This window comes from Mustelus asterias, chromosome 22 (assembly GCF_964213995.1).
Source record: "Mustelus asterias chromosome 22, sMusAst1.hap1.1, whole genome shotgun sequence".
NCBI lineage: Eukaryota > Metazoa > Chordata > Chondrichthyes > Carcharhiniformes > Triakidae > Mustelus > Mustelus asterias.
The window spans coordinates 29,137,046-29,163,698 of record NC_135822.1 but is presented as its reverse complement, the minus strand read 5'-3'; the positions used below and the strand labels follow the sequence as shown (position 1 = coordinate 29,163,698).

Genomic DNA, 26,653 nt, shown 5'->3' with positions numbered 1-26,653 from the left:
TTACGAAGGGGGCTTTGCACAGTCTGCTTAGGTTAATAACATTTCTCATCTATACAGTCTCCATTCTGTGATCTACGTGTATGTCAAAGAGCTCAGAGATCTTCCGAGTCACTGACTATAAATGTAGATCACTTTCAATAAAGAATGTCATTGAAAGGCCACACAACAGCGTTAATTTCAGAAATATATTTATTTTGTGAATTCCATCTGTTTGCAATCATCTGAAGCCTCAGAGTGAATCATTTTAGTTGTTCATCATTTTCTGTAAAGTAATAGAATTGTCATTAGAATGATATTTTTAGAATAATTTGTTTATCAAACGTTCACCCCAGTCGTTAGTAATAAATTCATTGAATAATAAAATTCCTACAGTACAGAAGGAGGCCATTTGGCCCATCAAACCTGCACTGACAAGAACCCTGCCCAGGCTCGAACCCCATAATCCCACATATTTACCTTGCTAGTCTCCCTGACACTAAGGGGCAATTTGCCATGGCAAATCTACCTAACCTACGCATCTTAAGACACTAAGGGGTGAATTAGCATAGCCAATCCACCTAACCTACACATCTTTGGACACTAAGGGGTAATTTAGCATAGCCAATCCACCTCACCTATACATCTTTGGGCTGTGGGAGGAAACCGGAGCACCCGGAGGAAACCCACGCAGACACGGGGAGAATGTGCAAACTCCACACAGACAGTGACCCGAGGCCGGAATTGAACCCGGTTCCCTGGATCTGTGAGGCAGCAGTGCTAACCACTGTGTTACCCTTAGATTCTTAGATCAAGAGGTGGATACGCACTTTCCTTGGCAGCTATGGATGTGACTGACAGGCTGGCAAAATTTAGATCGGAATGTCTGCTCCCATTCTTTTCTCAGACAGGAATAACTGATCTTTTGAATTTCTCCTGTTCAGCTAATCCCTCCTTTTTCTCGCCCATTATCATCCCTTTCACAGCGCACCATCTTCCCTTTTGTTATTTAATCTCCCTGCCTTCCACCCTATCACAGACCTTCTCTTTTGATCTTCCTCACTCTTGTCCAGCCTCTCTACCTGCTTAAAAGCTGTTACCTCTCTTCTGGTGGAAGGTCCTTGACCTGAAACATTAACTCTGTTTCTCTCTCCACAGATGCTGCCAGACCTGCTGGATGTTTCCGTTTTTATTGCAGATTGCCAGCAGCTGCACTATTTTATTTCTGGGCAAATCTCTCACTGGAAATAGGATTGGTGCTGGAATGGCCAGGTTATGGGCACATGACCAAATCTTCAAATAGCAAGACTATGGGAACAGAGCAGAGGGGTGGGATTGATTGGATTGCTCTGTAGAAATCCAGCATGGACTCAATAGGCTGAATGGCCTCCTTCTGAAACAGTTCTATGTAATGACTCTTGAGAACAGGAATAATTAATATGTGTTGGGAGAGAGACAGAGTTAACATTTCAGGTTGATGACCTCCAGAAGAACTTGACATAATTGATGGCCCAAAATGGCTACTGAGGCTAGGGGAAGAAGGAATAGAGACCGGAATTCTCCAGTCTAGAACACCCCCCCCGGCACGCCCCCGCTACTGCTGCCAGCGAGAACAGAGAATTTGGTGCTCAGCCAAATCCTCATTCACTGCAGCGGGACTGTAGAATCCCAGCCGTGGGCGAGGTTGGAGAATTCAGGCCATTGTCTCTGCCACAGTTGGATACGCGATTTTCTAATGGTCTTAATATTATAATAAGAACACTTGAGATTTTGTAAATACTGCAAGTGATAAGATACTTGATATCCCACTCCCACTGTTCTAACTGTGGAACCCACCTCACACTATACATTCATCATTGTTACAATGGTACGATGGGTAATCTATGGACTCCCACTACAATAAGAAGTTTAACAACACCAGGTTAAAGTCCAACAGGTTTATTTGGTAGCAAAAGCCACACAAGCTTTCGGAGCTCCGAAAGCTTGTGTGGCTTTTGCTACCAAATAAACCTGTTGGACTTTAACCTGGTGTTGTTAAACTTCTTACTGTGTTTACCCCAGTCCAACGTCGGCATCTCCACATCATGACTCCCACTACAAGGCAGCCTGGAACCTTTTACCAGGAAGCTTCTATGGAGCAGATGTTCACAATGCGTCACAATATCACCTAACAAGCAAGAATGGGCTAACTTGGAATGGACCCAGAGAGATAGGAATCCCCATCTCAAGCCGACACTGGCAATGACTTGAGCTTGCGGGACCTCCCAGTTAACAGCAAGGGTCATTGATAGTCTCCTGAAACATCCAAAGATGAAGGCCAAATCATTTTGTATCCCCACAGCATGCAGTTGGCATCACATGGGCACAGACACAGGCTGTCTCAATGTGCCACTAAACTCTATAAATACCCGTGACAAATCTGCTCCATTTGCGATTCAGCACTGTGGGGAGGAGGGGGGGTAAGCAGTGATGTTGTGGTTATCCACAGCCCACCCACACTCCTGCTGCTAGTCCATTCACCCCACAGAGCGGCATCTGGGTGGAACTTTATGAGTGGAATTTTATCTTTTTCACAGATTGTGGCAGTGGGCAGGAAACGTGGCGTTGAAGCCACTGGCACTGAAGCCGGCTTGTCGCTGCCGTATTGTCAGGAACGTAGTGCAAAAACTTAAAGGGGCAGGCCCCACAACAGAGCCCGCCCCGCCAGCAGCTTTGTTTTTTAAAGGTCTGGGTGCCATTTTTAAAGGCCACCCCAGTGCACAGAAGTTCAAATGGAACCACTACCACCCTCCCCATCCCCCTATGAAACCCTGGGCACTGCCCCTGGCACTACCCGCCTGAGCATGGCACTCTATTCCCTGAGCGATGCACCCATTTGAGCTCCTCTGGGAGGTCTGCCCACCAAATGCATGCCATGGGAAACAAGTGATAATTCACTCAGCATACCCTCACACAAACATGAATGGATTATCTAACAGGGGGGGTGGGGGAGGTTGATCAGGTGTAGAGACCTGATTGTCAGATTCAAGCTTAAGGGGCTTTTAGATAAGCACATGAATATGCAAGGAATAAAGGGATATGGAGCAAAGACAGGCAGAAAGAATGAGTTTAATTTGGCGTCATGTTCAGCACAACATCGTGGGCCGAAGGGCCTGTTCCTGTGCTGTACTGTTCTATGTTTATTATAATTGTGTTCCCAACATTGAACGTTAGGATTCCTGTTATGTCACTGGCAGGGGGCAGCAGGGGGCGGCAGGGGACAATCATGGCGTGACTTCCCGCTGACGTAAAACGCAATTTGGGCCTCTCGCAAGATTTTCCACTCCTATCACCAAACCCAGCCGGGAAGAACGGGAGCTGATCCTGGTTACTGGTTTTCCTGACCACATGGTCAAGGGAAACGATGGCACAGTGGTTAGCACTGCTGTCTCACAGCGCCAAGGTCCCCGGTTCAATTCTGGTCTCGGGTCACTGTCTGTGTGGAGTTTGCACATTCTCCCTGTGTCTGCGTGGGTTTCTTTCAATTGCTCTGGTTTCCTCCCACAGTAGTCATGATGTGGAGATGCTGGGGTAAGCACAGTAAGAAGTCTCACAACACCAGGTTAAAGTCCAACAGGTTTATTTGGTAGCAAAATCCACTAGCGTTCGGAGCGCTGCCCCTTTGTCAGGTGAGTGGGAGTTCTATTTACAAACAGGGCATATAAAGACACAAACTCAATTTACAGAATAATGATTGGAATGCGAGTCTTTGCAGCTAATCAAGTCTTAAAGGTACAGACAATGTGAGTGGAGAGAGCGTTAAGCACAGGTTAAAGAGATGTGTATTGTCTCCAGACAGGACAGTTAGTGAGATTTTGCAAGCCCAGGCAAGTCATTATGGGGGTTACAGATAGTGTGACATGAACCCAAGATCCCGGTTGAGGCTGTCCTCGTGTGCGGAACTTGGCTATCAGTATCTGCTCAGCGACTCTGCGCTGTTGTGTGTCGTGAAGGCCACCTTGGAGGGCGCTTACCCAAAGATCAGAGGCCGAATGCCCATGACCGCTGAAGTGTTCCCCAACAGGAAGAGAACACTCTTGCCTGGTGATTGTCGAGCGGTGTTCATTCATCCGTTGTCGTAGCGTCTGCATGGCCTCCCCAATGTACCATGCCTCGGGACATCCTTTCTTGCAGCGTATTAAGGTAGACAACGTTGGCCGAGTTGCAAGAGCATGCAACTCGATGGATGGTGTTCTCACGTGAGATGATGGCATCCGTGTCGATGATCTGGCACATCTTGCAGAGGTTGCTGTGGCAGGGTTGTGTGGTGTCGTGGTCACTGTTCTCCTGAAGGCTGGGTAGTTTGCTGTGGACAATGGTCTGTTTGAGGTTGTGCGGTTGTTTGAAGGCAAGAAGTGGGGATGGCCTTGGCGAGATGTTCGTCTTCATCAATGACATGTTGAAGGCTCCGGAGAAGATGTCATAGCTTCTCCACTCCGGGGAAGTACTGAATGACGAAGGGTACTCTGTCCACGATGTCCCGTGTTTGTCTTCTGAGGAGGTTGGTGCGGTTTTTCGCTGTGGCGCGTGGGAACTGTTGATCGATGAGTTCTTATGAGGGCACCTTTCAGCGTCTGGAGGTGTCTGTTGCGATCCTCCTTATCTGAGCAGATCCTGTGTATACGGAGGGCTTGTCCGTAGGGGATGGCTTCTTTAACGTGTTTAGGGTGGAAGCTGGAGAAGTGGAGCATCGTGAGGTTATCCGTGGGCTTGCGGTACAGTGAGGTGCTGAGGTGACCGTCCTTAATGGAGATGCGTGTGTCCAAGAATGCAACCGATTCCGGAGAGTAGTCCATGGTGAGTCTGATGGTGGGATGGAACTTGTTGATGTCACCATATTGTTGTTTCAGTGATTGTTCACCATGAGTCCAAAGGAAGAAAATGTCATCAATGTATCTAGTGTATAGCATCGGTTGAAGGTCCTGTGCAGAGAAGAGGTCTTATTCGAACCTGTGCATGAAGATGTTGGCATATTGAGGCGTGAATTTGGTCCCCATGGCTGTTCCGTGTGTCTGGATGAAGAACTGGTTGTTGAAGGTGAAGACATTGTGGTCCAGGATGAAGCGGATGAGTTGTAACATTGCATCTGGAAACTGGCAGTTGTCAGCGTTGAGTACTGAGGCCGTTGCAGCAATGCCATCGTCGTAGGGGATGCTGGTGTAGAGTGCCGAGGCGTCCATTGTGACGAGGAGTGCTCCTGATTCAACTGCTCCATGTGTGCTGAGTTTCTGTAGGAAGTCCGTAGTGTCGCGACAAAAACTGGGGGTTCTTTGTACAATGGGTTTCGGGATGCCCTTGACATAGCCAGAGAGGTTCTCGCACAGGGTCCCATTACCCGATACGATGGCATGGCCGGGTGTGTTTGCCTTGTGTATCTTCGGGAGGCAGTAGAGATCTCCAACGCGGGGAGTACGTGGGATGAGAGCACGGAGGGTGCTCTGAAGGTCCGGATCAAAGGTCTTGATCAGTCTGTTGAGTTGATGGGTGTGTTCTTTGGTCGGATCTGCAGGTAACTGTCTGTAGTGTTCCCCGTTGTTCAGTTGTCGGTACACTTCTTTGCAGTAATCCGTTCTGTTCAGTATGACGATGGCCCCTCCTTTGTCTGCTGGTTTGATGACAATGTTGCGGTTGGTCTTGAGAGTGCGGATGGCGTTGCGTTGTGCTTGGGTGATGTTCGGGGCTGTCTTGTGAGTGCGGCTGATGAATCTGGTGTTGACGCACCTCCTGACGGCTTGGGCATACATGTCAAGTCGAGGGCAGCGGCCTTCCGGAGGAGTCCAATTCGACTCTTTTCTCTTCGGTTGCTGCACTGCGGATCTCTCTGTCGGCTGTTCCGGTTCATTGGCTGTCTCATTGTGTTCGCTGTTGGCCTCTTAGGGTTTGTGGAAGTGACCACGACACCACACAACCCTGCCACAGTAACCTCTGCAAGACGTGCCAGATCATCGACATGGATGCCATCATCTCACGTGAGACCACCATCCACCAGGTACACGGTACATACGCTTGCAACTCGGCCAACGTTGTCCACCTGATACGCTGCAGGAAAGGATGTCCCGAGGCATGGTACATTGGGGAGACCATGCAGACGCTACGACAACGGATGAATGAACACTGCTCGACAATTACCAGGCAAGAGTGTTCTCTTCCTGTTGGGGAACAATTCAGCGGTCATGGGCATTCGGCCTCTGATCTTCGGGTAAGCGTCCTCCAAGGTGGCCTTCACGACACACGACAGCGCAGAGTCACTGAGCAGAGACTGATAGCCAAGTTCCGCACACATGAGGACGGCCTCAACCGGGATCTTGGGTTCATGTCACACTATCTGTAACCCCCATAATCACTTGCCTGGGCTTGCAAAATTTCACTAACTGTCCTGTCTGGAGACAATACACGTCTCTTTAACCTGTGCTTAACGCTCTCTCCACTCACATTGTCTGTACCTTTAAGACTTGATTACCTGTAAAGACTCGCATTCCAATCATTATTTTGTAAATTGAATTTGTGTCTTTATATGCCCTGTTGTGAACAGAAATCCCACTCACCTGATGAAGGGGCAGCGCTCCGAAAGCTAGTGGATTTTGCTACCAAATAAATCTATTGGAATTTAACCTGGTGTTGTGAGACTTCTTACTGTGTTCCTCCCACAGTCCAAAGATGTGCCGGTTAGGTGGATTGGCCATAGTGAATTGCCCCTTAGTCTCAGGGGGATTAGCAGGGTGGAAAAGTGCAGTTATGGGAATAGGGCCTAGATGGGATTGTAATCCGTGTAGACCTGATGGGCCAAGTGGCCTCTTTCTGCACTAGGAGATTCTTCTATGACTTTGGTCATTACAATGTTCCTCTGTAGCTTCCAGCCCTCAACAACAACTTTCATTTATATAGCGCCGTTAATGGAGCAAAATTGCACTTGGTAAGAATGTTATAAGATGAAATGAGACATGGAGCAATGTAAAGATATTTATTGGGATAGGTGACTAAAATCTTGGTCAACGAGGTAGGCTTTTTATAGGAGTGACTTGAAGGAAGAGAGGGAGATAGATGGAAAGGTTCAGGGCGGGAGTTCCAGAGCTTAGGGCTTAGGCAGCTGAAGATACAACCACCAGTGGTGAAAATGGTGGATAGCCAAGAGATCGGAATTGGAGGAAGAGGAAGATCTTGGAACCTTATAGGACCTAGAGGAGATTACAGAGATTTGGGGGTGCAGGATTTTGGGGAAGGAAAAGTGATGGGGAGGGGCTGGATTTAAACACAGGGATAGGATTTGTAAAATTGAGGCATTGTGAGCTTCTCAAAGGCCACCAGCAATGTAAAACAGATGCGTTTGACAGGAGTGGCGGGGTTCAGCAATACGAAGAGATAGTAATATTCATGACTTCAGTAACCATCATTATTTCTGGCTAGGTACCTCAGAAATCCAGTCATTGTAGGCAGACACACGGGTGAAGACCGTTGGCTTCTTCTTGTGGCTGCAGAAAGAGGACCCAAAGCTGACTATGCCGTGCACTTCCCAGGCACCGTTAGCGTTCTGGCAGTTCAGGGGTCCGCCAGAATCGCCCTGAATGGAGAGCAGAAACAATGGTTAGTTGCCGCGGAAGGTCTCAAATGACACAACCCGTGAGCAGTTTGCATTGGTCGACTAACATTGCATCCTGAGACGACTCCATCGCCACCGGCGCACACCATCGACTGCTTGGCTATCGATCCCCACCAATCAGCCTTGGAGCAAGTGGCATGATCAACGATGGGTAGAAGGGCTTGTTGTAGAACGTCAGAGACAGTACCGCCAGCTGAAAGGAAACAAACTCAATTGTTACAGAGAAGTGTAGGTGAGAATTGGACAATAATTTTCCAGTTACTACCCAAAAGGCACTAATGTGTTGGGTTCTCCATTTGCATTCTCCCAGATCCAAGAATTTGGACACACCTGATATTGGGACGAGGACTTCATAATTACGTTAAATGACATTTTTGGTAAATCCACCTCAGGGAGATGCTAGGGTCAGTCAGAGTTTGCCAATCTCAGCATGGGTGATAGAGGAAGATGCTTGAACTGGCTTCTGCCTTCTCAGATTGGGGAAAGGGGAGAGAAATGGCTGCTTTGGACCACCCACCAATCCAATTGGCACGGTAGCACAGTGGTTAGCACTGCTGCTTCACAGCTCCAGGGACCAGGGTTCGATTCCCGGCTTGGGTCACTGTCTGTGTGGAGTTTGCACATTCTCCTCGTGTCTGCGTGGGTTTCCTCCGGGTGCTCCGGTTTCCTCCCACAGTCCAAAGATGTGCGGGTAAGGTTGATTGGCCATGCTAAAATTGCCCCTTAGTGTCCTGGGATGCGTAGATTAGAGCGATTAGTGGGTAAAGTATGTAGGGGTATGGGGGTAGGGCCTGGGTGGGATTGTGGTCGGTGCAGACTCGATGGGACGAATGGCCTCTTTCTGTACTGTAGGGTTTCTATGATTTCAATCTACCGATTAAAAAACATCGGTGTGGACATCACATGAAGGCCTGGTCATGATGCACCACACCACCCCGCTCAGCCTGCCAACGCTCGGCAAATAGGATCACCCGTAACTTGTGTGTGTTTCTCAAGGGTGACCAATAACCCAACAAGAGACACAGAATAAACAAGCAAAAACAAAGACTGAGAGTAATAAGGAATAATAGGCTGAAGGATGTCAGTGGAATAAAAATTGTGCAACTCCCAGATATGTTGGCAAAACAGCTCAGCCAGATTATTGTCCAGACACTGAAGGTTCCTGGTGCTCTTCCTGCTGCTCTCTCCAGAGTACCGGTATTTATCGTACTGCCAACTGAAACTTTGGAGAAGTGTCTGTGAGGGCACATGTAACAGACATGGCATCCCCCCAAAATCTCTGTCATCTCCTCCAGTCCTACAAAGTTCTAACATCTCTTTGTGATTCCCGATCTCTTGTATGGGATTGAATTACACTGGCCCCCAGGTAAGGGTGGCAGGGGAGCTGGTAAAATAGCAGGGAGCCACTCTGGGATAGTTCCCCAATGTTAGAACAAAGAGAACAAAGAAAATTACAGCACAGGAACAGGCCCTTCGGTCCTCTGAGCCTGCACCGACCATACTGCCCATCTGAAATAAAACCCCCTACCCTTCCGTGGACCATATCTCTCTATTCCCATCCTATTCATGTATTTGTCCAGACGCCCCTTAAAACTCACTTGTTGTCCTGCTGACAGGAATGGTTCCCAGCAGCGGGCAGGAGGTGGGCAGCCAAGTTGCATAATTAAGACCCCAATTAGGGGCAATTCAGCGAGGCCGCTGGCATCTTGCTCATAAGAGGGTGCCCACCTGCTGTGTGGGGAAATCACAGCTTCATGGGGGTTCCATTGTCCATGAGGGGCTGTAGGATGGCAAGGCAGTCCTTGGATCTCCCCGGGAGGTGTTGCCTCTTGAACCTGATTCCTCGGGTGGCAAGTTTGGGTTAGGATTGTAATCATTGGAGTTTAGAAGAGTTGGAGGGGATCTCATAGAAACTTATAAAATTCTAACAGGGTTAAAGACAGAAAGAATGTTCCCGGTGGTGGGGGAGTCGAGAACTAGGGATCATAGTTTGAGGATAAGGGGTAAGCGTTTTAGAACTGAGATTAGGAGAAATTTCTTCACCCAGGAGGGAGGCGAATGTGTGGAATTCACTACCACAGAAAGTAGTTGAGGCCAAAAAGTTGTGTGATTTCAAAAAGAAATTCGACATAACTCTTGGGGCTGAAAGGATCAAGCGATGTGCGGGGGAAGGAGGGAATCAGAATATTGAATTCAATGATCTGCCATGATCATAATGAATGGTAGGACAGGCTCGAAGGGCTGAATGGCCTATTCCTGCTTCTAGTTTCTATGTTTCTATGATCTCCAAACCCCCTGAATTTTTAGTTTTCGATGTATTGATATGGAGGTGCCTTGTCAACGCCACCTTTTCCACTGTGGAGACTTCGGACCTGCCAGATCTCTGATTGGTTCAGCAGATCAACAGTCCTCCCACCGTCCTTAATTGGATGGGGGAACTAGAGGTGACCAATTAGGAGGTCCCACTGCTGGCAAGTATGGGCTAGGGACCCCCTATATTTGGTCCTGTCATCGAGGTCCCAAAGCCCACGGGAAAATTCGGCCCATGAAGTCATTGGATAAAAGCAAATTACTGCGGATGCTGGAATCTGAAACCAAAAGAGAAAATGCTGGAAAATCTCAGCAGGTCTGGCAGCATCTGTAAGGAGAGAAAAAAGTAATGAAGTCATTGTCGCATTTCCCAGACCGTACTACTGTGTGTTTAGATATTGTGAGTTAACTCCAAATGTCAGAGACACTGAGGCATGTCCTGGGAGTGACTAATGCCACTGAACACAGGAGAATACTTCTGGCAGACCCGAGATCCGTAACATCAATTCATCTAAAGCACATTGATTACATCAGCTTTCCACGTTCAAGGCCTTTTGATAGATCCCTATATACCATGAGGTAAATTATTTCTGTTCTCTGATCACTCTTAAGGTCCCATTAATGTGTAAATAACATAATAAAGATCATTGTTACGAGATAGAACGAGTGAGCGGCGTAGGATTAAAAATAATCTCTTAAAATATGTTATCGTTTCATACCAGGATTTCAATAAAATGTATCACTCACCTGATGAAGGAGCAGCGCCCCGAAAGCTCGTGATTCCAAATTAGCCTGTTGGACTTTAACCTGGTGTGGGGAGACTTCTTACTATGATCTGTGTAAGCTACCTCATGGACCATGACGCTCGAGTCAAAATTCCCATTAATTTGTACACATCCCACGTTGTTGATCAGTTTGCTGATTTGGGGTTTATTCACTAGCGTGGCAACAAAGCTTGTAACAGCCCTTTTGAAACTGCGGATCCACAAAATTCAAACTGTGTTTTTGGCTTCTTTCAAAACCTATTTTTTATGTTCGCTTTTCTCCTTCGCTTCCTTTGAAAGCCTCTTTCTTTAGTTTCATTGTTAACTTTATTTCTTTACTCTTCACTGGTGTGTTATTACTGACTAGTTTATTTTCACCTTTTAGTCAGATATATTTCATATCCTCTTTGTAAATAGGCTGCTTCTCTGTGTTTTGATGTAAATTATACCCTGTTCGACTATAAGTCCTGCTTGCTTCCAATTTGTTGATTGGCACAATGGTGTCAGCAAAACTCTTGTGTTACAGTTCACCATACTTAAAACATAGAATCCCTACAGTGCAGGAGGAGGCTATTCAGCCCATCGAGCCCGCACCAACAACAATCCCACCCAGACCCTATCCCCGTACCATAACCCCACGCATTTACCCCACTAATCCCCCTGACACTAAGGGGCAATTTAGCTTGGCCAATCCACTGCAGAATCATAGAATCCTGCAGTGCAGAAGGAGGCCATTCAGTCCATCGAGCCCGCACCAACAACAATCCCACCCAATCCCTATCCCCGTAACCCCTCTCATTTACCCTACTAGTCCCCCTGACACTAAGGGGCAATTTAGCATGGTCAATCAACCTAACCCGCACATCTTTGGACTGTGGGAGGAAACCGGAGCACCCGGAGGAAACCCACGCAGATACAGGGAGAATGTGCAGACTCCACATGGACAGTGACCCAAGCTGGGAATTGAGCCCAGGTCCCTGGCGCTCTGAAGTGGCAGTGCTAACCACTGTGCCGCTTAATGGCCTAATCATCTCAAAATGAAGCCCTCAAGTTGATTTACAGATGCAATCGGATGTGGTACTAAGAATAACCAGGTGTAAGTTTGATGCGGTGGTCCCTGGGGAATTGGCTAACATTTGCAGAGTAGCAGTTGGAGGATAAGAATTGAAGAACAGATCCACAAACTAGTGGGAAAACTAGTGAACTAACACTAAAAGTGCAAACAGCAAGGTGTGGCCTCGGCTTTGCCAGATTGCCAAGATTTGTGGGATGCATGGGGCCTTAGATGAGATCATTGTGCTCTAATGCTGTGAAGCACTGCCTCATTAAATAGTTCTTTATATCTTGATTCACTCACCTTTCAGAAGGCCCCAACCGGTGATGTAACAACTGAAGTTATTGGGAAGAAGCGTGCCTGGGGCAGGGATACAACCCAACTCAATTTTGGCATCTAAAACCACTGGTGCTGTAAGCTTGACGAGAGCGATGTCATATCTGGGAAGAAAAAGGGAAAAGAGCATTGAGCATCAACAGTTGTGGAGAGGAGTGTACAGATGGAGTGAGCTTTTTATCAATGGTGTGAGCTCTGAGGGGTCTGACTGACTTTTCTCATTCTAGTCTGTTTCCAATTAATTTAGTGATGTGATTATTTGTGTTTCATAGAAATGTACAGCACACAAGGGGGACATTCAGCCCATCAAATCTGTGCCAGCTCTTTGGAAGATTTCACTCCCCTGCTTTTACCATCGAATCCAACAGAATCCCTACAGTGCAAAAATAGGCCATTCAGCTCATCCAGTCTGCACTGACCCTCCGAAAAAGCATCCTACCTAGGTCCACTCCCCCACCCTATCCCTATGACCCCACACATTGATCATGGCCAATCTACCTACCCCGCACATCTTTGGACTCTGGGAGGAAACTGGAGCACCCGGAGGAAACCCACGCAGACACGGGGAAAACGTGTAAGCTCCACACAGACAGTGACCCGAGGCCGGAATTGAACCCGGGTCCTTGGCACTGTGAGGCAGCAGTGCTAACCACTGTGCCATCATGCTGCCCCTTTCCTCCTTAGAACGTATCCTCCTTCAAATCTATCAAGTAACAATTTTCCTGCCACTTTCAGAGACCCCCTGTATGGAGACATTGGGCCCTCTCTATTCCTGCACACCCATCAAAGCTGTATCATTCAGTCCACGCTGTAACAGCTCCACTACCCCAAACTGTTGTCAGCACCAACGATCGGCCAGCACCCTGCTCCAGCATCACCGCTCCAACTCTACTCCATCCCTCCTCCAACCTCTCCCATCCACCTATAAAATTCAACAAAAATGTTTCTGACCAAGAACCTGCATCAACAAACCACACCTGACATCAAAGCTGGTTTGTAAAGCTATGGGAAAATATTCTAGCACAAGTACATGCCCTAGACCCAAACTATTCCATCGTTCCTGATAGGTATAACCTCAGTTCTACCATAATTCTCGCAAATACTTTTTACACATTCCCCTGTGCCTTGATATCCTTTTTGGAGACCAAAGTTGCTCACAGCTGACAAGGTACAATTGACCCAATATTCTATACAAACTTAACATACACATTCTCTGCTTTAATTTTGACCTTCTAGGAATGAACCCAATGCTTTGTTTGTTTTTCTTATGGCCATATTAATGTGTGTCACTGCTTGTAAAGATCAGCATATCTGCACCCCCACTGCATCCCTCTGCTCCCCTAATCCCTTTTATACAGTTGTTGTTCAAGGAGTAAAGGACCTCATTGTTTACCAAAAGTGTATTATCTCAATGAACCTTTTTTTTTCATTCATTTGTGGGACATGGGCGTCGCTGGCTGGCCAGCATTTATTGCCCATCCCTAGTTGCCCTTGGCTAGGCTATTTTAGAGGGCAGTTGAGAGTCAACCATATTGCTGTGGCTCTGGACTCGCATGTAGGCCAGACCAGATAAAGACGGCAGATTTCCTTTCCTCAAGGACATTAGTGAACCAGATGGGTTATTCCAACAATCAACAATGGTTTCATGGCCATCAGTAGATTCTTAATTCCAGATTTTTTTTATTGAATTCAAATTCCACCAACTGCTGTCGCGGGATTCGAACCCGGGCCCCCAGCACATTAGCTGAGTTTCTGGATTAACAGTCTAGCAATAATACCACTAGGACATCGCCTCTGCAAAGCCTATTTGCCAATTGCAAGTCCATTCTCCAAGTTTAGTTAATGTCTTCTTGCATTTTGTTGCAGCCCTTCTCGGTCTTAACTCCGCCCCGATTTCTTGTCAATAAATTTTGAAATTGTATTTCCTACTCCCAAATTCACACAGTTCATGTAAATGGGGAATAAAAAGGCTCCTAATGATTATCCTTGTTGAACATCAGTGCCCACCATTTACTAATCTCACCTTTAATGCCTGCGCTCTTTTATAATCAGCTTGCTAGCCATTGTGCAATTTGCCTCCTGACAGATTCTGACTTTATTCATGGGTTTACTGTACGGTTTTTAAAAATCCAAATATATTACATCTACTACATTACCTTTGTCCACCCTTTCTGTTACTACTATGGAGAATTTTATTAAGTTTGTCAAATATGACCTTCTCTTTTGGCATCCTTACCAACTGCTCTTTACTATATTTTTAGCTGAGGGAGAATTTAGCACGGCCAATGCACCTAACCAGCACATCTTTCGGACTGTGGGAGGAAACCGGAGCACCTGGAGGAAACCCACGCAGACACGGGGAAGAACGTGCAGACTCTGCACAGACAGTGACCCAAACCGGGGAATCGAACCCGGGTCCCTGGTGCTGGGAGACAGCAGTGCTAACTACTATGCCACTGTGCTGTTCCAATAACGACACAGAGATTGCAGACATGTCAGAGGCTCAGGGGGTGGAGTGTGCAAACAATTGTCAAGGCTTCATTGAGTGCACTCAGCTGTTTCTCGGTGTCTTACAGGGGGTAAACTAAATTGGATGAGAACTTGAGGAGGCAGAGAAGGGTCATCTGCTTAGCGCATCTGACTAAAGATAGCCGCAAATGCCTTAGCATGTGGCAGGTTCTACCATCAATGAGAATAGGGATATCTGTGAAGCTTCCTCCTCCTGTTTTTTACCCCCAAGGCTTAACAAGATGTTAGTTTTTCTTGTGCTTTATGTCAGCAGAATGTATCATTGTTTCTTTTCATATTCCTTGCTATTCTTTGTCTTCCTAATGTGTTTCTTTTGGCTTCTTTCCTAACCTATTCACATTCCTTTTATTATCCTTTCCTTTGTTGTCTATGTACTCAGTTTCAATATCTTCTGTTTCAATATTGTCCCTACTCGTTTATTCATCCATGGTGCGCTATGACTGACTAGTTTGTTCCTGATTTTAGTGGGATGTATTTCTCTTGGACTCTGTAAATAGGCTTTGTTTGCTTTGCTTTTTGTTTCATTTAGTAAGATTCACTTATTGGACCTTCAGTCCCCTCGCCGTCAATTCACTGACTGGCATCCCAACGTCAATAGATATTCCACAAGATGTCAGTGTAAAATCCTATGGTACAGTTAACAATATTTATGACTTAAATTAACACCCTGTTTTACAGATGAGGCCAAACATCTAACAGGAACAATGGGGTGTGGTACTAAATGGACACAATTTTGATTCCTAAGCACAGATCTTCCAGCCAATGCCAAGGTTGCAACACCTTCATCTTGAGTTGGCCAATTTTTGCAGAGTAGCAGTTGGATTAAACATTAGACCACCCTGCTCCTCATATAGAAGAGGGGAAAGAAATTCGTTGAATCGTAGAATCCCTACAGCGCAGAAGGAGGCCATTGAGTCTGCACCGACAGCAATCCCACCCAAGCCCTATCCCCGCAACCCTACGTATTTACCCTGCTGATCCCCTTGTCAAAAAGGGGCAATTTACCATAGCCAATCAACCGCAAACATCTTTGGAATGTGGGAGGAAACCGGAGCACCCGGAGGAAACCCATGCAGACATGCAAACTCCACACAGTCAGTGAGCCGAGGTTGGAATTGAACCCGGGTCTCTGGTGCTGCGTGACAGCAGTGCTAACTGTGGTGGACTACAGTTGCGCCTTTGTCCTGTCTGGACCACCGTTGTTGTGTTTGTCATGCCTGGAAACATCCCCTGCCGGCTCCTCCCCTTGTCACCTAGTATAAAGGTGGCTGTTTCCTCCCCCTTGTTCAATTCGGGTCGGTTATCTGTTAGGATGCGCTCCTAGTTCTGCAATGAATAAAAGCCTACAGTTGTATTGGCACACAAGTAGTCTTTTGCCTAATTGATAGCGCTTCACTAACCATTGTGCCATCCAGCCAGGATTCTCACTCCTGATCACTGCTGGAAAGTTAATTGTTTGGGGGGGTGTGGTGGTGGCACTGGAATCTACCTTAGCTGAAGTGCCTTCCAAAGTAAGAAAGAATCGAAATACTCACCCTGTCTAAGTGCAAATCTGAAATGTGACCAGCTTTGCAGTTTTGTAAGAAGAGAAGAAACCTTTCATTTAATCCAGTTTTCTTTTTTATACTAACCCATTGGCAGCAAAGATCATGCTGAACTTCTCATGGCGGATGGTCTTCTCAACATCAGCGAAGAAGGACCCTGGTTCATTGGCTGTAAGGACTTGCTTGCCAAGTGCCACTCTGTAGGTATTCTTCCTGCTGTTAGTAAAAACAAAGATTGTTAAAATAATGAAAGGCTTCAGAACGTGTCATAATGTGAAATAGAAACCCGCATACTTGTTAACTGACTTCAAGTAGGGAGAGGATGGGGCTGTAGATTAGACACCATCTTTCATCACCAGGAAGGAACATGGAACATGTGAAACAGGAGCTGGAGTAGACCATTTGTCCCGTTGAGCCTGCTTCACCATTCAAATAGATCATGGCTGATCTCCTGTCCCAACTCCATCTTTCTGCTCTATCTCCATATCCCTTAATTATCCTAGTACCCAAAACTCTATCAGGTATTGATCACCTTATCTAAGGAACGATGTAAAATACATTGGAAGCAGTTCAGAGAAGGTTTGCCGGACTAATACTAGGAATGGGTGTGTTGTCTAATGAGGAAAGGCTGGACAAGTTAGGCTTGCATCCAATGGAGTTTAGAAGAGTAAGAGGCAACTTGATTGAAACATATAAGATCCTGAGGGGTCTTGACAGGGTGGATGTGGAGAGGATCATAGAAGCCCTACAGTGCAGAAGGAGGCCACTCGGCCCCATCGAGCCTGCACCGACAACAATACCACCCAGGCCCTATCCCCGCTTAGTTACCCCGCTAATTCCTCTAACCTATCACACCCTGGGGAACTAAGGGGCAATTTAGCATGTCCTTTGGACTGTGGGAGGAAACCGGAGCACCCGGAGGAAACCCACGTGGACATGGGGAGAATGTGCAAACTCCACACAGACAGTGACCCAAGTTGGGAATCGAACCCGGGTCCCTGGAGCTGTGAGGCAGCAGTGCTAACCACTGTGCTACCCAAGGATGTTTCCTCTTGTGGGAGAATCTAGTACTAGAGGCCATTGTTTCAAAATAGGAGGCCATTTAAAATGGAGATGAGGTGTAATTCTTTCTCACGAATCTTTGTGTCTCTCGTTCTGAAAAGGTGGTGGAAGCAGAGACTCTGAACGTTTTTAAGACAGAGGTGGATAGATTCTTGTTAAGCAGGGGAGTGAAAGGTTATCGGGGGATAGGGGGAAATGCAAATTTGAGGGGCGGGATTTACAGTGCAATCTGCACATGTTTTGTGGTTGCAGGAATTGGCCCGCCATTGGCCGGCAGTGGGATCATCTGGTCCCGCCACTGTCAATGGGATTTCCTGTTGAACACACCCCTCACAGCTGTGAAACCCACAGAGGGGGAGTGTCATTGGCAGGACTGGAAGATCCTGCCGGCATGAATAGCTGGAAATTTTTAGCAGAGGTTACTTTCAGATCAGCTATGATCTTGTTAAATGGCAGTAGAGGCTCAAGGGGCTGAATGGTCTACTCTTACTCCTTGTTCATATGTTCGAGTTCTACCTTGACTATACTCAATGGCTGAGCAACCACAGCATCCCAGGGTCGAGAAATTTGAAGGCTCCAAACGTTTGAGTGAAGAAATTTCCCCTCATCTCAGTTTAAATGGCCAACTCTTTATTCTGAAACAGTCGCCCCATGATTCAGATCCAATGGAAACAATGACTCAGCATCTACCATGTCAAGCTCCTCAAAAATTCTATATATTTCAATTAGATCACCTTTCAGCTTTCTAAACACCATGGAATACAGGCCTGGTCTACTCAATTTCTCCTCATCAGACAATCCCCTCATCCACGAAACCTAGTTTAGTGAGCCTCCTTCTAAAGTGAGTAAGTCCATCCTTACATATGGAATTAAATATTTCAGTCCAGTTTGGTGAGGTGAGGGCTTCCACTGGTAACTGGAATTGTGGCTGGGAAAAAGATGGTGTTTATATTTGAGACGGAGGGTGGAATTTTCCTGCCCTTCCCACCGGCAGGATCTTCCAGTCCCGCCGAAAGTCGACCCCTGCCATGAGTTCCCCAGCAGCAGGGAGGGTGGACCATGTCAAGCACCATAGACTTTGGCAGAACTCGAAGTTCCCGTCAACGGATAATGGCAAGTCGCCACAGTTGGTGTGGGGGTGGGGGAGGGAGGTGGGGGGGTGGTTTGAAATTTCGGCCAAAGGGTGGCGCACTAAAAATGGGATATGGGCTCAACCTGAGATTGTTTAACTGGGATATGTTACAGGGATTGTCCATTGCAGCCCTAATGTAAAGCAAGTGTTGTCCTTCTCAACCAGTTGCTGAATGGTTGATGAACTAGGGGCAGCACGATGGCACTGTGGTTGGCACTGCTGTCTCACAGTGTCAGAGATCTTCCCCGTGTCTGCATGGGTTTCCTCCAGGTGCTCCAGTTTCCTCCCACAGTTAAAAGATGTATACATGGATTAGCCATGGGAAATGTGTGGGGTAATGGGGAAAGGGCGGGGGAGAGGGCCTGTGTAAGATGCTCTGCTGGAGAGTCGGTGCAGACTCGATGGGCCAAATGGCCTCTTCTGCACTGCAGGCATTCTATGATCTGGAGATATTGCTCAGGCAGAATGGCAATGACAAAAAAATGCAAAGCGCTGCAACAGGTAGAGTTGGGTCAGGCTAGGAGAGCTTTTTAAGGGCGTAAGACCATAAGATCATCGGACAGAGGAACAGAATTAGGCCACTCGGCCCATCGAGTCTGCTCCGCCATTCAATCATGGCTGATATTTTTCTCATCCCCATTCTCCTGCCTTTTCCCCATAACCCCTGATCCCCTTATCAATCAAGAACCTATCTATCTCTGTCTTAAAGGCACTCAATGACCTGGCCTCCACAGCCTTCTGCGGCAAAGAGTCCCACAGATTCACCACTCTCTGGCTGAAGAAATTCCTCCTCATCTCTGTTTTAAAGGATCGTCCCTTTAGCCTGAGGTTGTGCCCTCTGATTCTAGTTTTCCCCACTAGTGGAAACATCCTCTCCACGTCCACTCTATCCAGGCCTCGCAGTATCCTGTAAGTGGTGTATAGTGTATGTACTGCTGATGCAGTACTCGATGCAGCCTACAATGGGAAAATATCACAACAATCTGACTTTAAATGATACTAATTTCACAAAAAGATAAAATGTATTAATATTCATTTTTAAATAAACCAGTGACTTACTTAATGCAATGTGCAGCTGTCATAACCCATCTCGGATCAATCAATGTTCCCCCGCAAGTGTGAAACCAGTTACCTTCCCTCGCGACTTGGAGAGAGATCTGCAAGGAATTCAGATGTTGAGCTTTAAAAACAATGGATGGAACTTTCCGGCCGCACCCGCCCCAAGGCCAGAAATTCCTGCCCGGGGTCAGCGGACCTTTGCATAGTCCGCTGAATTTTCTGTCCCTCCTGCTACGATTCCCGTGGCTGACAGGATGGGTAAATTCCACCCAATATTCTAGCAGAGAAACGTTGCTTCGAGTTCTGTATCCCTGAGGTCATCCAAAAGGTGTCGGAGGAGAAGTAGGTCATTCAGCCCGTCGGGTCTTCTCTACCATTCAATGAGATCATGACTGATATGGTGTGATCATCCTAAACTCCACTTTCCCGCCTTATCCGTATAACCCTCAATTCCGACCCCCCGGCCCCTGGTCATATATTATTCAGCCCACATTCTTTACTATTTGGAATATTAAAGGCTTTAAATGTGAAGACAGTTTGGTATTAGGAGTTTACGTACCTGCCATGGCCAGCTGTTCGGTCTTGCATCCACACCTCCTACAACCCTGGAGAGTATAGGTTGGTAGGTAGGGGACCCACAGCCATAGACTGGAAAACAAAACAGTACTTCAAATAATTCACATTTCTAACATTGTCCCAGTTCTTCACTTCCTATCTTCATAAAAATGGTGGCACAGTGGTTAGCGCCGCTGCCTCAGTCTCGGGTGACTGTGTGGAGTTTGCACATTCTTCCCGTGTCTGCATGGGTTTCCTCCAGGGGCTCCGGTTTCCTCCCACACACCAAAGATGTGCAGCTTAGGTGGATTGGCCTTACTAAATTGCCCCTTAGTGTCAGGGGGTTAGAAGGGAAAATACCTGGGGTTATGGGGATAGGATTGTGGTCAGTGCAGCATCGATGGGCCATATGGTCTTCTTCTGCATTGTAGGGATTCTAAACCCTACAGTGCAGAAGGAGGCCATTCGGCCCATCGAGTCTGCACCAACAACAATCCAGGCCCTATTCCTGAAACCCCACATATTTACCCTGCTAACCCCTCTAACATACACATCCCAGGACACTAAGGGGCAATTTAGCATAACCAATCAACCTAACATGCACATCTTTGGAGTGTGGGAGGAAACTGGAGCACCCGGAGGAAACCCGCACAGACACGGGGAGAACGTGCAGACTCCGCACAGACAGTGACCCAAGCCGGGAATTGAACCCAGATCCCTGGCGCTGTGAGGCAGCAGTGCTAACCACTGTGCCACCATGTCATCTTGTACAAAGGTATTGAGATTCAATGTGGCAGCCCAGCTGGTCTAGCACAACCCAGTTTCAAACCAACCAGCCCACTGTGATTCAATGCCATAATGTATAGTGTATTTACCCGTCAAGTCATCGGGATAAATGAGTCAGGCATGATTTTTATAACAATCAACAGGGCTATTTTTAAAGAACGTGGTCTATCAGACCTATAATTAACTTTTGAAACTGTTTGTCCATCTCTGCGAGAACTGTGGGGGACCCGGTTTAGAAATTAGACAGCTGGCAGTTAAGATTGAGATGAGAGGAATATTTTTTTCGTCTCAGAGGGTTATTAGTCTGTGGAAATCTCTTCCCCAGAGAGCAGTGGTAGCCTCGTCACTGAATATATTTAAGGCTGAGTTAGATAGAGTTTTGATCAAAAAGGGGCTCAAGGGTCATCGAGGGCAGGCAACAAGATGGGTTATGTGGGGGGCAGGCAGAGAAGTACAGTTGAGGCCATGATCGGAGCAGCCATGATCTTATGGAATAGCGTAGCAGGTTCAAGGGGCTGAATGGCCTACTCCTCTTCCTACTTCTGGTGTTCTCATGTTATTCTCATTGATAGTTTGTGACGATACCTGGGCTAACTTGATCTTTTACCCTTTGACCTGTTTGATGAAGCTGAGGTATGGTGGTTCATTCTACTTCCCAATTGCTGCCATTGGCCAATTGGAGCTGCTAGAGAGCTATCCATAAGGCCATAAGATATAGGAGCATTGATTCTGCTCCACCACTCGATCATGGCTGATATGCCTCTCAACCCCATTCTCCTGCCTTTTTGCCGTAATCTTTGATCCCCTTACCAATCAAGAACGTATCTATCTCTGTCTTAAATATACTTAATGACCTGGCCTCGGCGGCCTTCTGTGGCACTGAATTCCTCTGGCTGAAGAAATTCCTCCTCATCTTGGTTCTAAAGGTCGTGCCTTTATTCTGAGGCTGTGCTCTCGGATCCTAGTCTCACCTACTAATGGAAACATCTTCCCCATGCACACTCTATCCAGGCCTTTCAGTATTCTGTAAGTTTCAATGAGATCCCCCCTCATCCTTCTAGACTCCATCGAGCACAGATCCAGAGCCCTGAAACACTCCTCTTACATAAAGCCTTTCATTCCCGGGATCATTCTCTTGAATCTCCTCTGGATCCTCTCAAAGGCCAGCACATCCTTCCTTAGATACAGGATCATGTCCATTGCATGCTGTATTTAAAGGAATCCCTCAAACCTGAGGAGGAGGAAGGAAGAGAAAAAGCTGAAGGAATGAAATAGGTGCTTACCGGTTGCGACAAGAAAAGCAGCCAAGACAAAACGTATCATGTTTGCAGATGACTGAGGTCTCTGTACGCACTCTACTGACTTTATTTATACCTGAAGAGGAGTTATCGCTTCAGCATGTAACAACCCTTTCAACCTTAATTGTGGGAAATAAGAGCTTGTGTCCTTGTAAAATATCTATTGATTTGGCAATTTTTCTCCTTTATCTTCGATAAGCTCCGGCATCGATACAGTCACAGAATTCCCATGGCTTTGAAGGAAAAAAACATGAAGAATGACCGATGGATAGCTGCCAGCAACCATGAAGTGTGCCCCTGTGGGATTCAACATCTTCGACAGAAGAGAAGAAAACAGAGATGCTTGAAGTCAAGGTCTGTTTCTTCCGACAGGGCTTTTCTTTCCCCATTCCTGTGGTGTGTGCGTTCTATGGACAATTGTAGAATCCTCTCTGTGGTGTTAATGGATGGGTGTCATGGTGCTGCGGTGGTTAGCGCTGCTACCTCACAGCACCAGGGACCCAGGATTTGGTGAAAATATCACACACAGAAACAGAAAATGCTGGAAAATCTCAGTAGGTCTGACTGATAGCCCCTGTGGAGAGAGAATAGAGTAAGAAATCTCACAACACCAGGTTAAAGGCCAACAGGTTTATTTGGGAGCAGAAGCCACTAGCTTTTGGAGCGCTGTCCCTTCATCAGGTAAGAGAGAGAATAGAGCCAACGTTTCGCGTCTGGATGGTTCCTCATCAGAGCTAAGAGCAAAGAAAATCAGAAGAGATTTATACTATTATACTGTGGGGGGAGGGTGGTGCTGTGATTGGACAAATGAAATGTAAATGATGATGAAGGCTAAGAAAGATGCTGAAAGTGTCCATTAAACGATTAGAATGTGTGAAACTTTCCAAGAGTTTCTGTTTTTGTTTCAGATTCCAGCATCCGCGGTATTTTGCTTTTATTTTGGTGACAATATGTCTGTCCATTGTCCTATTTTGTGACATTAATGTCACGGGCGGCACAGTGGCACAGTGTTAGGGAGGCGGTGGCAAAGTGGTATTGTCACTGGACTAATAATCCAGAGACGCAGAGTAATGTTCTGGGGACCCAGGTTCGAATCCCGCCATGGTAGATTGTGGAATTTGAATTCAGTAAAAAATATCTGGAATTAAGAATCTACTGATGACCATGAAAACCATTGTCGATTGTTGGAAAAACCCATCTGGTTCACTAATGTCCTTTGGGGAAGGAAGTCTGCCATCCTCACCTGGTCTGGCCAACATGTGATTCCAGAGCCACAGCAATGTGGTTGACTCTTAACTGACCCTTAAGGGCAATTAGGGATGGGCAATAAACGCTGGCCCAGCCATGTCCCATGAACTAATGAAAATAAGCACTGCCACCAGGGACCCGGGTTCAATTCTGGCCTTGGGTGACTGTCTGTGTGGAGTTTGCACATTCTCCCCATGTCTGCGTGGGTTTCCTCCGGGTGCTCCAGTTTCCTCCCACAGTCCAATGATGTGCAGGTGAGGTGGATTGGCCGTGCTAAATTGCCCCTTAGTGTTGGAGGGACTAGTTAGGGTAAATGTGGGTAAATGGGGATGGGGCCTGGGTGGGATTGTGGTCAGTGCAGGCTCGATGGGCCAAATGGCCTCCTTCTGCACTGTAAGATTTTATGACTTTTAAACAAAGGCACAACATTTGCCACCCTACAATCTTCAGGTACCTCATCTGTGGCTGTCGATGATTCAAATATCTCTGCTAGGGGATGCACAATTTCCTCCCTAGCCTCCCATAATGTCCTGGGATACACTTCATCCAGTTTCCTCCCACAGTCCAATGAGGGGCACAGATCAGCTAGATAGTCAATATCTTTTCCCAAAGGTCAGGGAGTCTAAAACTAGAGGGCATAGGTTTAAGGTGAGAGGGGAGTGATACAAAAGTGTCCAGAGGGGCAATTTTTTCACACAGAGAGTGGTGAATGTCTGGAATAAGCTGCCAGAGGTAGTAGTAGAGGCGGGTACAATTTTTTCTTTTAAAAAAGCATTTAGACAGTAACATGGGTACGATGGGTATAGAGGGATATGGGCCAAATGCGGGCAATTGGGATTAGCTTAGTGGTTTTAAAAAAGAAAGGGTGGCATGGACAAGTTGGGCTGAAGGGCCTGTTTCCATGCTGTAACCCTCTATGACTCTATGTGCAGGTTAGCTGGATCGGCCATGCTAAATTGCCCCTGAGGGAGAAAGAGAGAGTGTGTGAGTGTGGCTATGCTTGATGTGGTGTAGTGCCCCTCAAGATATAAGCATCTGGCAACAGACTAGTGACCTGTTCCAGGAATCATTAGCTAAAGAAACAGAGAAAGGTCTGACCTATGCACCATCAGGGTGCGGAAAGGTAGAGAGAGAGAGTATTGATGGAGTACCACTGAATTTGTTTTTGCATTGAACAATGGAATGAGATGCCCATCATGTATGTGCGGACAACTGTGGTGGGATTGGACATTGACAGTTCTGAGGGAAAAAAATTTAAATAGCAATCCTACTCTCACGTTCCCTTGCCTAAATCTTCAAAAGCACATTTCACAACTATAGGGCTGTTTAATTTTAGACAATACACTATTTCCCTCTTCCAAAAGCAGTGACTTATACCCAAAGGCCCATTGCTGGGATAAGATCAACTTCAAGTGTGAGAATGTGGGTTCCGTCAGAAACATGTAGCTGTAGGGACGTCACAACAGATCCCTTTAAAAATATTCCTCAATGTCATAAATATTTAAAAGTTGGCGTATGCCATTTCTCATTTAGCAGAGAGGGCCATTTTAAACTCTCAAGAAACAATTCACTTTTGCACAGCTTCCAAGATTTCAAGCAATGCTTTACTAAGAATTGACATTTAGCACTGAGCTAGCTCGTATAACTTTTCAGCGCCAGGGACCTGGGTTCAATTCCGGCCTTGGGTCACTGTCTGTGTGGAGTTTGCACCTTTTTCCTGTGTCTGCGTGGGTTTCCTCCGGGTGCTCCGGTTTCCTCCCACACTCCAAAGATGTGCAGATTAGGTGGATTGGCCATGCTCAATTGCCCCTTAATGTCAGGGGGATTAGCAGGGTAAATATAAATATGGGGATAGGGCCTGAGTGGGATTGTTGCTGGTGCAGGTTTGATGGTCCGAATGGCCTCCTTCTGTAATCAGATTAGGTTGGTAGATTAGGTTGGTAGGTGTCAAGTGATAGCTAGGTGTTAAAGTGAAAGCTATACTGATAACTCTTTAGCTGCCAGTATGTGTTTATAAAATCATAGTTTAGATTATCCACAGGGAAGGGTTTCCATCAGAGGTGTGGCGGGATAAGGATGTCTGCTCACCCGATGACACAACTCCTGAGGTTTCCAGTGTCAGGATGACTTGTGTAATTTGGGTGGGTTCCCAGTGCTGTAAATTTCTCTGGAGAACAGCAACAGCGCAGGGACAGGACATTTGGAATTGAAAGACAGAAGACACCCATGGAATGGTTTGGAGTCAATGAGAGTTGGCCAGAGCTGTACCCCCAAATTCCATCACCCCTGGTACCGTCTCTCAATTCAGGAAGAAGCTTAATAGAATCATAGAATCCCTACAGTACAGAAGGAGGCCATTTGGCCCATCGAGTCTGCACTGACCACAATCCCACTAGGCCCTATTCCCATAACCTTCATTTACCCATGCTAATACCCCTGACACTAGAGTCAATTTAGCATGGCCAATCAACCTAACTTGCACATCTTTCGACTGTGGGAGGAAACCGGAGCAACCAGAGGAAACCCACGCAGAAACGGGGAGAACGTGCGAACTCCACACAGACCCAAGGCCAGAATTAAACCTGGGACCCTGGTGCTGTGAGGCAGCAATGCTAACCACTGTGCCACCATGCCGCCCTTATGTACTTACCAGAGCAGGTAGGATATGAGGAGATGGCCACAACTTCTAAGAATGCTCTGCGCTGATTAAGGGGTTCTGATCGTCATTCTTAAACACATTAATTGACATGAAGTCCTCAATGCCACTCCCTCGACTGTAGAGATGTGAGCCGCAATGCTTGGGAAACCATTCTAACCTTTCTCATTTATTTTCTCCCTTCGTGTGCCAGAATATGAGCAGGACAAAGCTTCATCTCCATCTGCTACACTTGTAGCAGGCGCCATCACTTCACTGAGCCACTGGAATGAATAGTGAACCCACATACACACACAAGCACTTATTCCATGCCCTTGCTACCCTCAGTGTTGCCATCAAGTTGTGTTCAATGTGGAGGGCAGTAGGTGGCGATCAGCTGGTTTCCTTGCCCATGATTTACCCAAAGTCATGCGAGTTCATGAGTTAATGTTGAGTACAAGTGGGCCAAGCCTCCATGACTCTACATCAATGTGCCCCACTTAGGTGTTGAACAAATCTGGGATAGAGGCAGATATGTATTGCTATGTTAGACTGTTGCTTGACTAAATTGAGAGACAATTCTCCCAACTTTGGCACCAATCCCTCGGTGTTGACAGACCTGATGAAAGGGTACGCGAGGCAACGAGAAGGAGAGCCCCGCAGCAAGTGGCTAAAAGAGCTGTCTGGTCCAGTCAAGTCCAGTCCAGTCTGTGCTCCAACAGCATTTAG

General features: G+C 46.8%; 1 protein-coding gene across 1 annotated transcript; it reads right to left on the bottom strand.

Moving 5' to 3' along the window:
- Positions 1-244: 244 nt before the first annotated feature.
- LOC144509983 (chymotrypsin-like elastase family member 2A) lies at positions 245-22,066 on the bottom strand. Its single transcript, XM_078239059.1, has 8 exons — positions 22,027-22,066; positions 19,962-20,050; positions 19,403-19,500; positions 16,237-16,365; positions 12,044-12,180; positions 7,660-7,805; positions 7,424-7,573; positions 245-262 (listed from the first exon to the last, which is right to left on the bottom strand). Exons 1-8 carry the CDS (start codon positions 22,064-22,066, stop codon positions 245-247), a joined length of 807 nt encoding a protein of 268 aa, XP_078095185.1.
- Positions 22,067-26,653: the final 4,587 nt, after the last annotated feature.

Bases quoted from the DNA above. Each gene is read 5' to 3' on its own strand.
- LOC144509983 (XM_078239059.1), bottom strand. From the start codon at position 22,066: ATGATACGTTTTGTCTTGGCTGCTTTTCTTGTCGCAACCG. The intron at 20,051-22,026 runs GTAAGCACCTAT...TTTGTTTTCCAG, and splicing joins TGCTTTTCTTGTCGCAACCG to TCTATGGCTGTGGGTCCCCT. The intron at 7,574-7,659 runs GTTAGTCGACCA...CTCTCCATTCAG, and splicing joins GAGTCGTCTCAGGATGCAAT to GGCGATTCTGGCGGACCCCT.